Genomic DNA, 19,004 nt, shown 5'->3' on the forward strand with positions numbered 1-19,004 from the left:
TTGAACCCATTGCACCTTTTCTTGAACATTATATTACTTGGATTATATTACATTATAAAAACAATAAGATGTATTACTCATTTCTACAGTAAGATGTATATACACACATCCAATATCCAATAAATGATGTTGTCTGCAATGCACCAGAGACAGATGATACGCACCATAAACACTGCAATAGTCCATCAACAAATTCAAAACATTGAATAGAATTATATAAACAGAAATGCTAGGAATTTGTTTTTAGATTAACAATGAACAGCCTTGTATTGCTTTTAAATTAAGCATAATATTTTTGTTTATACTGGCTGTTGCCAACAGGATTTATGAAGGGTTTTCAATTAAAATAAAGACATAATCTCTTCAGCAAACATGATATTTAGGAAATGTGTTCATTGAGTGGGACAGTGGCCAGGTGGATTCTCTGCAACAACACAATGTGAATATCTTGATCCAGTGAGGAAATACTGCCCCACAAACACAAAAAAGTACATTGAAGTGGATGGGCTACAGGAGCAGAAGACTACATTAGTTTCCACTCCTGTCAGCAAAGAACAGAAATAATTTGAACTGGTTCATCCAAAACTGGAGTAAGATTAGAAATCATTACCTGGTCTAATAAGTCTGGGTTTGAACTGTGAAATTTGAAACGTAAGGTCCAATTTTCGTGTGCACAACATATTAGCATAGATTCATTCTGCCTTGTATTGTGTACATTTCACTGTTGTGGAGGTCTGAATGTGGGGAATATTTTCTTTCAAGACGTCAGCCCCATAGTAGTATTTGAGTTGTTTAAATGTCACAACCTACGTGAGCATTGTTGTTAGCCACATCCTTCCCTTTATGACAACGGTATACCCTTCTTCTGACAGTGGGATGGAAGACTGGCGTCATGAATATCCAGACAACAAATCTAGAGCAACTGCTCGACATGAATCAAAATTTCTAAGGTTTCCAGCGACAGGCTTCTTGTTGACCCACCTACCTGATACAGTGTTCTGTGAGTGCATATGGGTGGTAGAATTTGTATTTTTAACACTGGGGAAAAAAAAAAAAAAAAAAAAAAAAAAAAAAAAAATCACACTACAGTACTGGTTTTAAACATTGTTTCTCACCCTTTTCTTTCATGAGAAAACAATGACTCTTGGATAGACTGAAGTTTATTTAACTCCCTTTATTGTCTAATCATCTGACACATGGTACAACATACAAACAAGACAGCAACCTCCACCAATCGTACATTCAATACATGTATCAAAAGAAATTAAGATGACTAGCTAAATAGTAAACAAAATTTGGACAAGAATGAGCCTTTTTAATTTCATGTACTAGTTTTAGGAAATTTGCTGATGGGAAAGTTATGAAATCATACTATAACTTTTAAGAGTTCAGTAATTTTAAAATCCAAAATTCATATACCATCTGTTTGATTATACTTTGATTGTATATTCCTACTAGCATAATTTAACCCCAGTTAATGTCAATAGAAATATTAAACCTGACAAAAACAACCTGCAAATCATCAGAGAAGCATCATTCTCAGTCAATGTTTTACAAAATATACCATTTCTTAGTAAAAAATAAAACACTTGGATGCACACCTATGTCCAAAACAATACAATCAAGGTAAGGTGAACTTACAACAGATACTGATACTTTTTTTTTTAAGAATAAAGAAGCTCTTAAAAAAAAACTGAATACAGTGGTCCCTTCGCTGATTTCTTTTTTTAATTACAGCACATTGTGTTCTGCGTCCTGGCTGTAGACCATTGTCAATCAATCTCGTGCCGCGTTATATAAATTATATGTACTATGCATGTACAGAATGCGTTCAGCTTGTCAAATTTACACAAATCTTTGATCGCTAGCAGTGTGACTCTGAAGTGCTGTACAATATGTTTGTAAGTTTTCTTCCCAACAAACACAACAATGTCGACGAAACGTTTGGTACCGTCAAAGTCAATCACGGGTGCCTTAGGTTTCATTATATAATACTGGACTCATTTTTCTACGAAGGTTTGAACTTTGAGAGTGTTTAACCAAGAGAGAAAAGTGTGAAAATGTTCATGCCTGTCTGAGAAAAGTGTATAAAGTGTGTTGTGAGAGGTTTTACAGACTTAAAACATCTATAATAATTGTAAAAAACTAAAGTTGGCTACTTCACAGATTTCACCTATCGCGGGTTATTTTTAGAACATAAATCCTGTGATAAATGAGGGACCACTGTACTTCAAAATGAGATGGTAGTTAAAATATAATTTTTGATGACATATGCTGGATGACATGAATAAAAATATGAACTACACACTGATGTTAGAGGATGGGTTGCTGTAAATTATTGTATTGTATTATTGTAACAACAGTTTGTTCATAACTGTCAATAATACTGTGCTAATAATAAACATCAACATGAAAAATTGGTGAGTCGGTGTTTATTGATCATGCCCATTTCATCTTTTTAGTCTTTGGTTATAAAATATATACTTAAACAATATCTTGAGTAAATACATGAAGAAATTTGCATCTACTTGCTCTGTTAAGGTATCTACTCATTTTTAAGTGCTGTAAGCTCAAAGAAATACATTGGAAGTTAGGAATTTACTGGTCCCAGACTTGGTTTATCCAAACGACTCAGATAAGACAATTACCTATATACCAAAAATGGTGTTTTAATAGATCCTAACCCCCAAACAATGCTGTCAAAAAATAAAGTAAAAGTACTAAATAAATTAAAATCAAACAAAAAAAGGTTAACAGTATACGTTAAGGATCCTGCAGGTGGCTTAAATACATTCTGGAATAAAAATGATCAGACTAGTAACTCACCCCTCCCCCCCAAAATTGCAAGGTTTATTTGGATTAAAACCAGTGCTAACAACATGTCTTGAAAATACTGCAGGAGAAAAAAAATACACTTGTTGAGCATTTATTTTTTATTTTTTATCTCTTAGCAGTGTTCCATATTAAATTAATTATTTGGGACTTTATTTGACATATTTTCTGACATATTTTCTACTATCATTTATCACTACATTTTAATCACAGTTTCATTTCTGCATTTTATCTGTGACTTGATTTCTTAGGCAACTGTATGTTGAAACTCTATCAAGTTTAAACCAGAAAAGATTTGACAAACTTGGACTAGGCTGTGACCAGGTATGGTTCATCTTCAGCACTGATCATCAATCAAAGTAATAATTTTGCACAAAGACAGCATCAAAACCTCTGTAAACGGGAGAAAAGTTGTAAATGAGAGCTTTGTCCTCCTCATCAGGACTGGGGTAACGATGGTGGTTTTTCATGGCTGGAGGAGAAAAAGGAGGAAAGAAAAGACAACACAAAGTAGTGGAGTAGTTTAACAATACAGCAACACGGCTACTCTCTTTATAAAAAGTGCTGAATGACTGTTATGCATCAGCAATGACTTAAACATAAATGAACCATTTGCTGCATTAATTCACCAATTCCAAAATGTCTTACCACAACAAATATCTCAAATTTAATCACCAAGTTTAAAATTTCAGTGTTTTGTTCTGCATCAGAACTACTGTTTCTAGGCAATAACAGTGTTTATTGAATGTCCTTTTTTTATATTTTTATATATATATATATATATATATATATATATATATATATATATATATATATATATATATATATATATATATATATATATATATATATATATATATATATATATATATATATATATATATACACACACACACACACACACACACACACACACACACACATATATACATATATATATACATATATATATACATATACATATACATATATATACATATATATATATATATATATATATATAAAAATATTTTTATACACACAGTATTATCAAATGCAATTTCAGTGATGGGATCTAGAAAATCAAATGATTAAAGTTTTAATTCTGAGAGGTATAAAACAAAATATACTGCTCAAAAAAAACAAAGGACACTTTTTAAAATCAGTATAGCATCAAACTACCGACTACCATTTTGAATTGCTGCAATTAAATTTCAGACTAGCATGCCGCATCATTTTTCACTTTTTTCTATGTTTGAATTCAGCTGTTTATAAGTTGATAATTTTAATTTCCATCAAACAATGTGAGATCCTTTACACATTACCCAATCCATATCAGTATAGATATCAAACATATTTTTTCCCTATTGAGATCTGACATGTTTTCAAAGTTTCATTAATTTTTTTGAGCAGTGCATAAAAGTGGCCGTAAATCGTAAACATGTTTGGGAATCCTCTCAAATTAAAGCCAAATGTCTGTGCTTCAGTGTTATCTTGGGATTACCTTGGCCTCCAGTAACACTGTGAGGAATTTTGGAGTCATTTTTAAACAGGATACATCCTTCAATGCAAACATTAAAAAAAATATGTAGGACTGCTTTCTTCCATTTGCGCAATATCTCTAAAATTAGAAATATCCTATCGCAGAGAAAAACTAGTTCATGCATTTGCTACTTTCAAGCTGGACTACTGTAATTCTTTATTATCAGGATGTCCTGAAAACTCCCTGAAAAGCCTTCAGTTAATCAAAATGCTGCAGCTAGAGTACTGACAGGGATTGGAAAGAGAACATATTTCTCTTATATTGGCTTCTCTTCACTGGCTCCCTGTTAAAATCCTTCTTCTCACATACAAGGTCTTGTATAATCATGCCCCATCTTATCTTAAAGACCTTATAGTACAATATCCCCCCAGTAAAGCACTTCCCTCTCAGTCTGCAGGCTTACTTATGGTTCCTAGGATATTTAAAAGCAGAATGGGAGGTACAGCCTTCAGCTTTCAGGCCCCTCTTCTGTCTCAACCAGCTCCCAGCTTGAATTTGGGAGATAGACACCCTCTCTGCTTTTAAGATTAGGGTTAAAACTTTCTTTTTTGACAAAGCTTATAGTTAGCGCTGGATGAGGTGACCCTGAAGCTACCCTTAGTTGTGCTTCAGCCTAGGTCTTAAGGGAAGCCTTAAGACCTAGGCTTCCCATGATGCACAGAGCATTTCTCCTTCTCTCACCCCTTTTTCATTCACCACATGTTTATACACCACTCTGCATTTAATTATTAGTTATTATTATTCTCTGGCTTTCTTCCAAAGCATGTTTTTTTGTCTTGTCTCCCTCCCCTCACCCCCAACGTTGTGGCAGATGACTGAGCCTAGTTCTGCCAGTGGTTTCTTCCTGTTAAAAGGGGAGTTTTTCCTTCCCGCTGTTGCCAAGGTGCTTGCTCATAGGGTCTGATTGTTGGGTTTCTCTCCATTATTGTCTTTACCTTACAATATTACAGCAAGTTCCTTGAGGAAACTCTTGTTGTGATTTTGTGCTGTATACTTTAAATAAAATTGAATTGAATCAAATCCTGATTATTTCATTTTCAAGTCTACTATAGTGATGTGTAGAGGCCAAATTATTAAAAACAAAATACGTGATTGTCCTAATATCTATAGGCTGGACTTGGACTGGACAGACTTTGTGTTACCTTCAGAAACAAAGAAGCTGGCAGTGTAGAAGCTGGCCCTTACAGCGGAGACAGAATGAATCATTCCTGGCTTATCTACCCACTCAAAAGGACTTTTCTCTGGATGCCATTGCACAGCATAAAATGGGTAATGGTTGGCTGAAAACAAGAGACATTATTAATATTGTTATTTCAAATCATTGTCATCAGCACCAACTTATAACTTAACTTGAACTTAATAGGTTCATCAATACAAAATATGTCACAGCAAATTTAATTCCAATGTCGTTTCCCTAAAAACAAATTACGGCAGTGGTTCCCCAGCTTTTTTTTGCTAGCTAGGCCCCCCTGTTTTACAGGAATATCTGCCTACCCCACAGCTCTGCGCCCCCCACTTTGGAAACCACTGAATCATGGAGTGATCAATTATATTAAAAACAAGAAAAATATGAGTGACTGTCATCAGAGAGTTTTTCCTGTTGGACTGAGCCAAGGTTTCTAGTTGTACAGTGGTGCTGCCATCTGGTGGATAGTTATGCCAAATTTCATGTGTGTTTAAGACAGCAGAAAAGAATCCATTATGTAACGAATGGCATGGAAACTACAGGGTAGTTAATAAATGTTACCTTCCATGGTAGAGATGAATTCTTTCTTTCCATCACTGTTAGTGGACAAGATCTTGTAAAACCTCCTGAGTTTGGCATTTCGACTGTAATTCTGTAAATGGAATGGTAAATGGTTCTTATATAGTGCTTTTCTACTCTGAGCACTCAAAGCGCTGTACGCAACTTGCCTCATTCACACAACCATTTTTTAAAAATACTCTTTCTACGCAAGTGCTTTCTATCTAACATTCACATGCATTTATACTTAAGTGAATGCATCAGAGAGCAACTTGGGGTTAGTATCTTGCCCAAGGACATTTGGCACACAAACTGGAGCAGACGTGGAGGTTAGTAGTAGGTGACCTGCTCTACCACCTGAGGTACAGCCACCCTAAGTGGTTCAAAAACACCAATTATATATTAATTAGATATAATAGATGCATTTCATAATAAAATAAAAATGTTTTTTATATTTTATCATTCACAATCTACTGTTTGAACATGTAAAAAAAACCTGATGTGTCTTCTAGTGTATTTTACTGTATACAGTAACCATTTGTCCGTAGTACAAATTCCTCTAGTATTTTTATTTTTTTTTTTAAATTGGCTCACTTCTTTCTTATTCATCTTTCTAATAAGTCTCTAAATCAATTTTCTTCCTGACCCTTGTGCTGATGTAACACGAATTTCCACCAGTGTGGTCTTACTAAAGTCTACATTTATATCTGTAACTGACAGTGAAGTATTTTTCATGTTCTTCCTTGTGTTTATTAGATATATTTGTAATTTTCCTTTAATCGTGGGACTTTGTTTTGAAATTCGGAGTAGCGGAAGTAATGCGCAGCACGGACTGAGTTGTGGTGACACAAGAGCAGGGAAGCATGGGCGCACTGCGGGTTCTGCCGCTGTGGAACGTACTGCCTTCAAGCTGGACTTAAAGTTTTAAGGAACTCATGTAAGGTATTGGGTTAAGTTAGACCCAGTTTGTTAACTTACCTTTGAGAGGAAGAACTTACTTTCTCCCATTTGGCTACAGCGGGCAATGAGGTGTGTTTAGGGTGTCTTTGTTAATTTGAGTTTCGATGAAACTGCCATAAACAGGCATTTGTTTCTACACCTTTGTTTTGTTTGGGTTTACTGTGATAACCATCATGCAACACGTTTACAATAATACAGTTATTTAATTTCACTAAATATGTGTTAAAATCTAAGTAGTATTATCTTTTATGTTTAAGAAACGGTGATGTTGCTGAATTGCTTTTGTTTGGTTAGTTCTCACGATGATTTAGACGCTGAGTGATCCTGTCACTGAACACTGAATAAATCATCTGTAAACAAGAACTTGTCTGTGTGGTGGCTGACAGGAGCAACAATATCTGTCCACTTTTAGACTTGTTGAAAGACAAATGTGGAGCCTCTTTCTGGACCTTCTGCAGACGTTTCATGTGCGTGTTTGCAATTTATTTCTAACAACACCAAAATTTGAGATACAAGCCAATAATTTATTTGGTCAAAAGAAGACCAATTAGAGCACATGTTCAATCTCCATTTATATAAATTATATGTACTATGCGGAAGATGAGGATTTCTTATCGCCACACATTCATGGAAGAAAAGCTTAAATTTCAGCTCCTTTGTTGCTGAGGTGCACCGTCATGTTAGTATGCTAAAGTAGAAAACTCAACATAGTTTATGCTTGTGTTTATTTTCCACCCATAAGTACTTGACCAGAAATTTGTAGTAAGATGGTATTCTTTTGGACAGTTTAAACAGTTTTCAAAGGTGTTTCAGGTGTTTCCTGGATTAAGTACGATGGTACTTATGAGACTGTATTTAAAAAACAAAAACAAATCCCTTGCAACCTGTTCTTCTTCCATTAACAGATTAGTATATAATAAACATTTTAAAAGTTTCAGAAAAAAAACTAAAACAAAAAACTTCACCTATGACAGGAAGAAAAGAAAAAAAAGAAGCAGAAAATACCTGCATGGAGAGACTCCAACTGTGGAAGTTTGCAGTGATGTTTTCACTAGCCAAAGACCGCAGCAAATCTTTGGGAAAATTCCGGAATAATCGGCTAGATGGGGCCACTAGTGGATGGATACAGACATGAGAATGACATGGAGTATATTTTCATGGAATAAATATATAAAAATATGCTAATTTGAATGACTCTGAAAGAATGTAAGCCAACTTGTATCTAACCTGACAAAATAACCAATGGAATAACAGAAAGTAACAGAAAAACCTGATGTGAGTGTCAGAGATAGAGCCACAGCCTTGGTATCAGTAAGCGTGAGGAGGTTTTTGTTGGCAGTCAGGACAGTGAGCTGCTGGAAGCCCTGGCAGGTTCCCCAAATAGGGAAGTAGTCTCCAGCATCATTGGCCTGCAGGACCAAGGAGTGAATAAAGACAAGGTACCAATAAATGAAGGCAATGGCCGTTATTTTTAAGCCTAAATCTTTAGATAGCCTAAATCTTTAGATAGCTCTAAAATCTTTAGATAGCTCTAAAGATTTAGTCAGTCCTGATAGACAGTTAAACAAATCAAAACCCATACCTTCAGAGCCAAGTTGTAAAAGATCTTGGCAGCTCGACTGAACTGTGACGTCTGAAGATCTACATCTCCACCTGGCAACAACAACCTGAGGAGCCACAATTTAGACAAATAAGCTAGGAGGTGCTTCAATGGAATTGTGACTACCTTTTCAAATTTGTGTAAAAGCAATAAGTACAATTCCTTCAAGCGTAACTCTTAATATCTCATGTGTTAAAATTACAACCAATTACTAGTAAGCATATAGAAATGTTGAAGCCAGACATCATAGATACTAGAACAAAGGTCTGAATAACTTCTAACAAAACTGGATGGATGCAACTGATGTGCAGCAGTGAGCAAAAGTTTTTAACACTTAAATGGTGTGCAGTTAAATCATGCCTTTTGAACATACAGCTAAGCTTCATATTTCTGTCTATTTCATTAGAATATACTTTTCATTCACCAAATCACATGCCAATAGGAAACGAGTCATTATCATGAAAACTAACTTGAGGTTCAGTGACTGTCAGGTTTGCCAACAACCTGTTCTCTATCATGCTTAGACTCAGTCAGAAAGATATTCTCTCCACTCAGAGAACCTTGGTTACAAGGTAATCAACCAATCTACAACCTAAGCCTTGACCACCCTCTGAAGCTTATGAGCCAATCCAATAACCTGTGTTGCTGCAATATAACATAAAGAAAGCTTGCAGTACAAATTAAGTGTAAATAAAGAGAATATCTGTTTAAGACCTACGATTACACCTTATTCGAACTACAACAAAATGCATTCAGTATGAAAGACAACAGTCAACTTACCCATTTATTGAGTTAAATATCTTGGCGTACTCTTCTTCTGTGCGATTGATTCTGTTAAAAAGAAAAAAGAAAAGAAAACAAGCAAATGTAAGAAGTAAAATCCTTGCCTATGTAGGAAAATCAAATTAGTTATTAATCACATTTGAGGAACACTACTCTTATGAGACAAGTCATTTTGTCAGGTTTAAAATTATAGATAAAAAAAATAAACCTACAAATAAAAAGCAAACCTGAAAAATAAAGAAACCTTACAGAAGAATCTCCAATCCCAATTTACTCCATAAACATTTGAAGAATTACATATTTTGTTTTCTAGAATTTTGCTTGTACATACCATGATGATAGATTTTAAATTAAATACTCAAGATAAAAACACAGCACAGACTTTCTGGCTTTAATTTAAGAGTTTCACAAAAAGTAATGCATTAAATGCTTAGGAATTATAGTTATATTTATATATCCTGATCAGGCATAACATTAAGACCACCTGTGTAATTGTGTTGCCCCCCCTTTTGCTGTCAAAAGAGCCTAGACTCAACGAAGCATGGACTCAACTCCTGAATGTGCTATGATATCTGGCACCAAGATGTTAGTAACAAGCCCTGTTAAGTCCTGTAAGTTGGAGGTTGGGGCTCCCTGGATTGGATTTGTTTGTCTAGTTTGTCCCACAGCTGCTTTATTGAATTTAGATGTGGGGAATTTGAAGACCCGGTCAGTATCTCAAAGTCATTGTTGTGCTCCTCAAACCATTCCTGAACCATTTTTGTTTTGTGACAGTGTGCATTATCTTGGTGAAAAAGTTAATAGCTATCAGGGAATACAGTTTCCATCAAAGGGTCTACATGGTCTGTAACAATCCAAATTTATTTATAAAGCACTTTAAAATACCCAGCACGGGACCAAAGGGCTGTACAGTAAATAACTTAAACATTGCAATGTTAACAATGCTTAGGTAGTTGGTATGTGCCCAAGTGGCATCCATATGGACCCAAGATTTCCCAGCAGAATATCACCCAAAGCATCACACTGCCTCTGCCAGCTTGTTTAATATGCTTTTGGGCCTTTCGTTGACACGTAAACGGTATTTTGGATCACTGAAAACTGAGATTCTTAAAAACTCCTGCCAGGGTGGAGTTTTCAAAAAGTCACTTTTTGCATTTATCTGTGGACGAGGAAAACTGAGATTTAGTCACGCAACGTCAAAGGTGTGCGCCTTTTTTGACGACACGATGTGCGCCACATTATTATTTACGCGAGATAAATTTCTACAATGGCAGATAAAGACAAAAATACTGTTGCTGTTACTATCTGTAGTTTTTACACGCTTACATATACACAGGCAGTTACTGTCCCTCCATTTAGAAAGACGGAGCTGTCAGAGTGAACTTCGGACATGGCTTCTACATTCAACACAGACGCTCTCACAACCCAAACTGCACGTGTGGATGGGATTTTTTTTTTTTCTTTTAACGAAAATGGAAAATCTCTGTTTTCAAAAATACCCATGTACGTGTGGACGCAGCCTTAAATAACAGAAAAAAAAAACAAAAAAACCCCATCTTTACGGTGTAATTATTTTACATTATTTCACTTTTTTTTTTTTTTTTTAAACTGTGCAAGAATATTCAACGTGCCTGTCTGTGCAAAATGGGTTTAAAAACATAAACAACTGTGGGATACTGTTTGTCCGTGATTTATACACGGGGAACAATTTGTGGCAGGATCAGCCTGATATTATTTGTATCCCACTGTAACTTTACTGTATAAAGAGCTAACATACCCAATATTTCAGGAGTAGTTAGTCATTATAAGAAGTGTTTGTGAACTAAAAATCAAGAATGTGGGATACTGTTTGTCCGTGAAACAAATTCTGTTGGGGATACCTACCTTGGCACCACCCGTTGTGCAGGTGAAGCCAAAGGCAAGATATGCTCAATCGTATTTTCTAGTCTTTGGCTTGGAAGGAAGTTGGTTTGGAAGCATATTTGGCGGTGCTTCATCTTCTGCTTTGCGTTTGTGTGGGAACCCTGTCAAAAACCTGTGCATGACGCTAGCAGTGTCCAAGCATTCTTTTTTCATTTTTTTTTTAAAATCCATACCATGCCCCCCACTTCGGGAATCACAATGAAGAGATAATCAGTCTTATTTACTTATGTTAGTGGTCATAATATTATGTCTGATTGGTGTATAGTCTACAACCAAGAGATGCTTTCATAAAGGTAAGTACAGAGTGTTTAAAACATGGTGCAAACCACTGGTTACACCGAAGAACAGAAAGGCCAGGTGAGAAAACATCTAAAAAAAAAAAAAAGTTTGGCCATGTTCTGCAATACAATTCTTTAAACAGATATGCAAGATACTGCGAAAGCAACCCAGATGTATCATGAGGCAAAAAACTGGGATACTCTTCAATGATCTGGTCAGTCACCTGTCAGCCCAACAGAGCATACCTTTAAGTTACTGCAGACAAACTCAAGGCAGAGAGAGCCACAAACAAGCAACAACTGAAAGCAGCTACAATTAGATGACGTAAGGATGGAGCATACTGATACTATTGTTTTATTATAACAATGTGCCTAAAACCTTAAATGCTACAAAGAGAAATAAATGAAAGCGTAACTGCCAATATTTAGTTAAAAAAAATAAAATTATATATATATATATATATATATATATATATATATATATATATATATATATATATATATATATATATATATATATATATATATATATATATATATATAGCATTGCCTGCTAGCACACGTGCCACTTAACACCATAGACACAAGAATTACTATTTTGTATTACTTCTACCAGCCCATTTAAAGGAATCTTGTCTTTTGGCATAATGTCGTTCGCATTCCAAAGATACCACCATTTAAATTTTGATTAACAGCTAAATCATGAACGTTCATGATGTGTTATAATCCAAACAAGGTGGAATGTCATTATCAGTAAATCAGTAAAAAGAAAAGAAGTATGATGAGTTACTAAACATATGATGTGCACTAAGTGGCATGTGGCTCAAACAGTACTGAGATTATTGCAATGAATTGAGTCAGAGCCAATTTCTTAATTACCCGAAACATTTGTTTTGTACAGACAATTAGTCAAAAAAAGCACTTATTAGAAAACATATACAATTAAATGACTACTGTGTAAAACAAGAAGTTGTCTGGTAGAGTAATGAATTTTCGTTTTGTATGCAAATCATATGTGAATTGTATGAGTGCTTCAAGGGGTGCTGAAAGAGACAGAGTAAATGCATATAAGAAATACACAGCAAACACAGAGAGGTCATGAAGGGACCTGATGACCACAGGTTGGTCTTGGTGCAAACAAGTATTATTAAGGATAATTTCCTTAAACGTATCTAACTTTCTTACCGAATAGGTACAACCCTGGCCCCAGCAGCCTCTAGGTATTTGACATAGGAGGCAGCTATGTAAGAAGACCCACGAGCAAACTGGTCCCATGGAAGGTTTTCCTGTGCCAACACACCTAGCAAGAACATAAGACACATGATATAGCAGATATAATGAGGACGAAGAACTCAAACAGTGAAACAAAAGTGAAAATGTTTAACCATGGTTAAAGTTAAAAATTTCACTAAAAGGACAGATTAGACAGGACTGTCATACTAAAAATGCCTAAAAAAATAAAATAAAAATAAAACAACCCACCAAGGAGTCACTTTTCCTAATTTCTTTTCTGTGTACATAGTTGAAAGTGAACAAAGTAACAAATTTTGTATAATATGATGCTTCATTTTGAGCTATCCTTTTTAAAAGAACACACTTTGAGTATTATAAAATTAGATTAATATGGCCTTTATCAAAAACAACCACTTCAGTTACTAATGAAGTGAGATAATCTAATGAGTAAGCAGAACAATACTATTAAACTATAAATTAAAAGAAGAAAAGAGAGAAGCTAAGGGGTGGAAGTGAATGCAGTGGAAGCAGCAGTCGACAGTTCGTTGAGACCTCAAATTCATTTCTTTTTGGGCACGGATATTCAAATGCCCCTGTGAACGCCAGTTGTTGGTTATCTTCTTTATCTGAACATCGCTCAAATTTATCTCTGAATCGTGATATGATTTTATTCTTTCAAATGTAGCCAAAGCTGAAGTTACTGTTATACTTAAAATCTTGTGTCTAACCAGCTACTTCCCCTAATTGAAATCTGAGTTGAATTGAATTTAGCAATGAAACAGGTTGGGTGCATTACAGCAAAATTAGGTTCTCTGGCAAAGTGCAACATTAAAACTTGTTGATCCGAAACATAGCATAGCCTCAATTAAAGGACAGGTCAAAAATACGTTCCAAGTGAGGTTAAAAGCAATAGGTTAAATATAATCTATTTTCTTATGGTTATTAGTATTAACACCATTAAACTTAAGAATGAACAACATATAATGAAAATGTGACCTGCACTGATTTTTTTCCCCAAATATTGGACCATGGCAGTAAACACCAAGCAGACATCTAGAGAAGACAACCAAAAGTCTATGATCAAAAACATAATATCTCAATATAACAGCGTGTAAACCAATCCACAGGGAAGACATCCCCTTCCTCACTCACCCCCCAATCCGTGTAACACACCTTTTCTCGAACGTTCCAGACGAGAATTACATAAGAGCCTTCAACTATCCACGTGTATAACCGACTTCTACGGGGACCAGTACTTACTAAATACTACCGTTCATGTGACCAAATCTTACCGATAATTGGTCGGTAATTGAGCTGCTGGCGGGTTCTTCCTACAGCACACAGAGCGGGTGAGCACCAGAGGCAGGCGGTCAGCACCGCGAAGACTGCTGCAGCTGTTCGAGGCATTCAAAACACCGCGCACAATTCCTAACACAAAACCGCTGGAGGGGGCAATCAATGTCAGCTGGATTGCAGGCTGGAAATGAATGATTACAAAAGTTTGTTGCTGTTTTCCCCGTTAAAATAACAAACAGCTGACAAAAAGGTTAAAGCGTTCATTAAAATGAGCAAAATTACAAAGAAGCAATCCCAGAAATGATGCCGTCCTCCGGGTGCTGATGCTGTGCTCCAGGAGGTCGTCCGGCTTCTCTCGCAGTCCTCCTACTTTCCTCGGTCTGTATTCTGAGGTGTTCCGACTATCAAGTCAGTCACGTGTGGCACTCGCCTGCAAAGAACAACGTCATCCTGAGTAGCCTCCTCCTTTCTGGTGCGTCCCCATTAAAAAGACAGAGATAGCGCGATCAGACGGCATCGTCAGACTCCTCCTCTACACAGGTACAGCTAAATACTGGGCGTGGGGGTTTTAACAAAGAGAAACACTGAGCGTGCATGAGTCAGCTAAGACAAAATAGATTGCAGAATAACAGAGATGATTATAATTAAATGCAAAGTCGCCCGAAAGCATGTGGAAGTGTGACCCACAATGCAATTTGAGAAAAAAAGCAGAGGAAAACGTTTAGGAGAAATAATAAGAGTTATAATAATAATAATAATATCCCCAAAGTTTGATTCTGTTCATCTGGATGTAGCGTTTTCAGTGGGAGAAACGTTTCGTCACTCATCCAAGCGACTTCTTCAGTCTCAGCTGACTGCAGGTTTCCCCAAATCTTATAAACAGTACATTTGCATAATGACTGAAACCAGCCCACTGAAGGAACAATGAGCTGGGAGGTCAGTTCCTTGATCATTAATATGCAAATTCGCATGACAATTGATCAACAACCACTGTTCAAAGTTCATTGATCAAAGCCCACTGATCAATGGCCATTAGTACCATTCACAGAGAGTTAGGGAATGGCTGCAATCACAGCATTGTAAGATGGCAAAAGGTGTACCCTTAGGCCCCCTCCTCGATTCAAAGATGGTCTTTCCCTTTTGACTTAAATGGCCTCCTTTACTCCTCGCTCAAACCAGCGTTCCTCCCTGTCCAGAATGTGTACATCCTCATCCTTGAAAGAGTGTCCACTGGCCTGTAGGTTTAAATATACTGTGGAGTCCTGGCCTGACGAGGTGAAAAAATAATAATAATTAAATAATAATAAATAATAGTAATAATGATAAAAGGAAAATGATAAAACAGATAAATCCACTCACAACAATTCTTGTTTTTATCCTTAGAGCCTCAGTGTGTCAAACCCTTCCAGTGGCTACACCTGCTTGACCTCCACCACTACCAACAGAGATATCATGGGGCCACACCGGTAGATCCTTGTACTGACTGATCATTGACCACAGGGAGTTTTACATCAACAAGCTGATTTATCAGAAACCTCCCTGACCTACCTTCTCCTTTTGTACCATAGCCCACCACACCCAACAGCGATGTGGAGACCCTTCAGCTGTCCCTCATATGGTTGAAGTGGAGGGCTCCAATTGACTCCATGCAAAAAAAGGATGATGAGTCTCTTCAAAAACGTTATACTCAACTGAGTTCAGTGTTCACTACAGACATTACGACTGACCGCCCTGTAGACCTGAGCAATGAGATTACTACTTCAGAAACCCACGTGAGAAACTGTTTTTTCATAATCTCTGAGGGGAGATCGCCACAGAGATTAGTTGTATTTCTTGGAAAGAGGCCAACTAGAGGAGGTCAGGCATCATGTCGTTCATGTTAAGATCAACCTCAAAGTCTAGCAGAAGGAAAAGGAGAAAATGAAAATGAAACAAAAAAAAAAGAACTCCACATGGCAGCCCTAACCAAGCGTCAAGCTCCTGGCTGGAGAAGAAAACAGAATGATTTGACCCAAACATCTGAGCTAAAGACTGCTCCAACACAGACAACACTGTTGATTACAAGGATGGCTAAGCAGGGGGGAGGCACAGGACAAACTCGAACCTACTCTGCCTCAGGTGACTCCTTAAGTTGATAGCACCACACCCACAGCACACACAGATGATAGCATATAGCCTATGTTCACACTTTTAACATAAGCTATTCCTACCTTAAAGACAAATTCGGTCTCTCTAACTCCTCCACAGGTCAGTTTTCACTCTGTCCGGCCGTCAGAACACACGGTATGAGAAACTTTTACTTTATCACTTGCATGTAATAATGAATTAGAGGAAATCTAAATTTAAATATGCACTTTGCCTTTTGCCTGCTGTCAGACATTTTTAATAAGCTATGATTTATTGTGCTGGGGTATCAGATTATTTTGACCCCTGAGGACCTCAATGTAGTTAAACCTGAAGGGTTTGAGCCTCTCTCTCTCCCTCTCTCTTTCTCTCTCTCTCTCACACACAAACACACATTTTTGTCCCCAGTCAACTATTATTGTCTTATCAATGTAGACTCACAGCTGATAAGATAAGTGACCTATTTTGGAGGCAATAAAAGATCCACCACACACACTAGGGTAGTTAGATTTTACTAAAACTAAACTAAATAATTTATAGAGGATATATTCATAGTTTTAATATATGTTAGTTTGGGAAAAAAATCTGTTATCACAGCTTACATGATGAGGGTTTGATGCACATGTTTACTGAGAGTTTAGATGTCTACAAGACTATGAGACAGCCACTTTCCAAAGGTTCAGTATTTTAATTGTAATACCTATACTGAGTTTCTTTAAATTTTGCCTGTGTGTACCCTCCATAGCATAATCGTTAAAAAACACACAAAAACAAAGCATTTACAGACTAACTGAAAACAGCAAAGTTAAAGCAGAAATAGCTAGACAAACTAATTACAAAATGCACACACACCCATTGAGAGCAATTGTACCCTTATTCTTATACCTCTATGGGAGAAGATGGGGACTTTGAGAAACAGTACTACAAACTCTTTGCTTTACTATAACAAGTTTGTTTGAGCGAGAACATAAATGTGCAGCTAACACACACACACACTTGAACATTTTTGATGTATCAAAATCTGGTCGTTGTGTGTGAGGAGTGACCTGTGTTTAGGTGCAACTTTAATACGACAGAGCAGCAAGGTGTGATAGAATGATTTACCTGTGTGCGTTATGGATGAACTAAGTGATTAATGTCCTGATATGTCTTATATATGCATACCTAAGTCTGGCAAAAAGCAGACACCACTATGTATGAAAGACAAGATGCAGAATGAGGATCTCATCTGAGCTTGATTGATGGTTCTCTCTTACCTCGGTTGGTTCCAGTGAGTCACACCTGATTCCGAGTGATAGCCTGAATTGTACTCTACTCCTGACTGGGTCCCTACTTATAATCCAGTCAGGAGTAGAGTACTCCTATACTATTTATTGGTGTTTTGTCCCTACTTTGTTTCTCATAACCATTGTTACATTCTTACGATGCCTATTCCACGTAAAAACAGCAACATGCTTTCTGTATGACACACAGCAATGACCTAGAATAAACCTGTCTAGATTTTTATGTCTGTTGTTTGTGCCATATGTGTAAATGCACTTGTGTGATCAATGAATGATCAAAAAAGGAGGAGAGTAATGGAAAATGATAAGATTATGCTCTTCTCGGTGCCAAGGTGACCTAACTGAAAAGAAACTTCCATAGTATCATGTTTTGTCTCCATATAATCTTTTAATACAAGATATGCTCAACTGTACAAGTTATCTTTTGCACAGAATGTTCTGACTCTGCTCTGTGATCACGCCAGGTAGATAACTTGTGTCAATAAATTATTCTGTGCATGTTATTATTCTTTGTCTAAACCCACGCAGACTGCTGCTGCACTCTAAATTGTTGTTTGATTCCTTTGCAAAGGCAAATTAAAACCCTGGAAAGAAAACCTGCTTATGTGTAAATCAATTGATTTCAGATTTCCATAATGAGAGACAGAGTTTGAGTATCTGATTTAAAGTACCTTCAGAACCTGCAATCCACGTAGATAGGCTTTGCCAAAATAAAGAATATTTTTATTCTTTTCATTTTGGGACTATTCCACCTTATCACAGTATGGCAGCTGTGATTTACACAAACCAGCCTAATCCTGCTTTGTACATTTTTCCCACACTGCATCTCTGCTGTAGTTGTGTTAATGTCAAAAGTTCTGCTGACCTGCACATTATCAACTTCACTGTTGTTATATGCCTTATTTTCTGTATTATGTCAGCAGGTTATTTCATTGTACACATTGGATTATTAGACCAATTGCTGTTCTTATTGGTTTTACATTCCAACCTATTCAATTTTCCTTTTAAACATAGATAACATCATCTATGTATGTTAGAGAAAACAGGGCATTTAAGCACTGCTCAGCAAAGGTGCCCACTTTAAAACTGCCCTTTCTGTAAAGTCTGTCATTAGGGAAGTGAAGGCATATCCTCTGCTGGGCTATTGTTATCTAAGAGTTAGAGAAACAGAGAGAGATTGAGCTGTAGGTGAGAATGTGTAGGAAATGTGTTGAGAGTCAACACTGCGGCAAGGAGAAGTTGTTTTAGAGAGTGCGCATGTGCATTCTGTTAATTTGATTAAGTCAGCACTTTGTGTAGCAGGTAATACATGGATCAGTGACTTCACTTACATTACACAGTATTGCAGATGGACAAATTGCACTGCATCACTACTAACTAACCACAAGAGGTCGCACTCTTCTACCAAACAACCCTCAGCTTAATC

The 19,004-nt window shown here is 36.5% G+C and overlaps 1 protein-coding gene across 2 annotated transcripts; it reads right to left on the reverse strand.

Annotated features, from left to right (window-relative positions):
- Positions 1 to 1,181: 1,181 nt before the first annotated feature.
- zgc:171566 lies at positions 1,182 to 14,583 on the reverse strand. Of its 2 annotated transcripts, XM_063472917.1 has the most exons (10): positions 14,454 to 14,583; positions 14,168 to 14,352; positions 12,828 to 12,942; positions 9,439 to 9,489; positions 8,641 to 8,725; positions 8,329 to 8,467; positions 8,064 to 8,170; positions 6,102 to 6,192; positions 5,497 to 5,634; positions 1,182 to 3,304 (listed from the first exon to the last, which is right to left on the reverse strand). In XM_063472917.1, exons 2-10 carry the CDS (start codon positions 14,280 to 14,282, stop codon positions 3,183 to 3,185), a joined length of 963 nt encoding a protein of 320 aa, XP_063328987.1. In that variant the 5' UTR covers positions 14,283 to 14,352; positions 14,454 to 14,583; the 3' UTR covers positions 1,182 to 3,182. The 2 variants fall into 2 exon arrangements, with proteins under 2 accessions (XP_063328987.1, XP_063328986.1); XM_063472916.1 differs by having other exon boundaries at positions 14,168 to 14,583.
- Between the last annotated feature and the right edge of the window lie 4,421 nt (positions 14,584 to 19,004).

This window comes from Pelmatolapia mariae, linkage group LG5, assembly GCF_036321145.2.
Source record: "Pelmatolapia mariae isolate MD_Pm_ZW linkage group LG5, Pm_UMD_F_2, whole genome shotgun sequence".
Taxonomy (NCBI): domain Eukaryota; kingdom Metazoa; phylum Chordata; class Actinopteri; order Cichliformes; family Cichlidae; genus Pelmatolapia; species Pelmatolapia mariae.

Coding starts and splice junctions, on each gene's coding strand:
- zgc:171566 (XM_063472917.1), bottom strand. CDS start 14,282: ATGCCTCGAACAGCTGCAGCAGTCTTCGCGGTGCTGACCGCCTGCCTC. Junction 12,943..14,167: donor CAATTACCGACCAATTATCG/GTAAGATTTGGT, acceptor TGTTCTTGCTAG/GTGTGTTGGCACAGGAAAAC. Junction 8,468..8,640: donor TTTACAACTTGGCTCTGAAG/GTATGGGTTTTG, acceptor TTGGTCCTGCAG/GCCAATGATGCTGGAGACTA.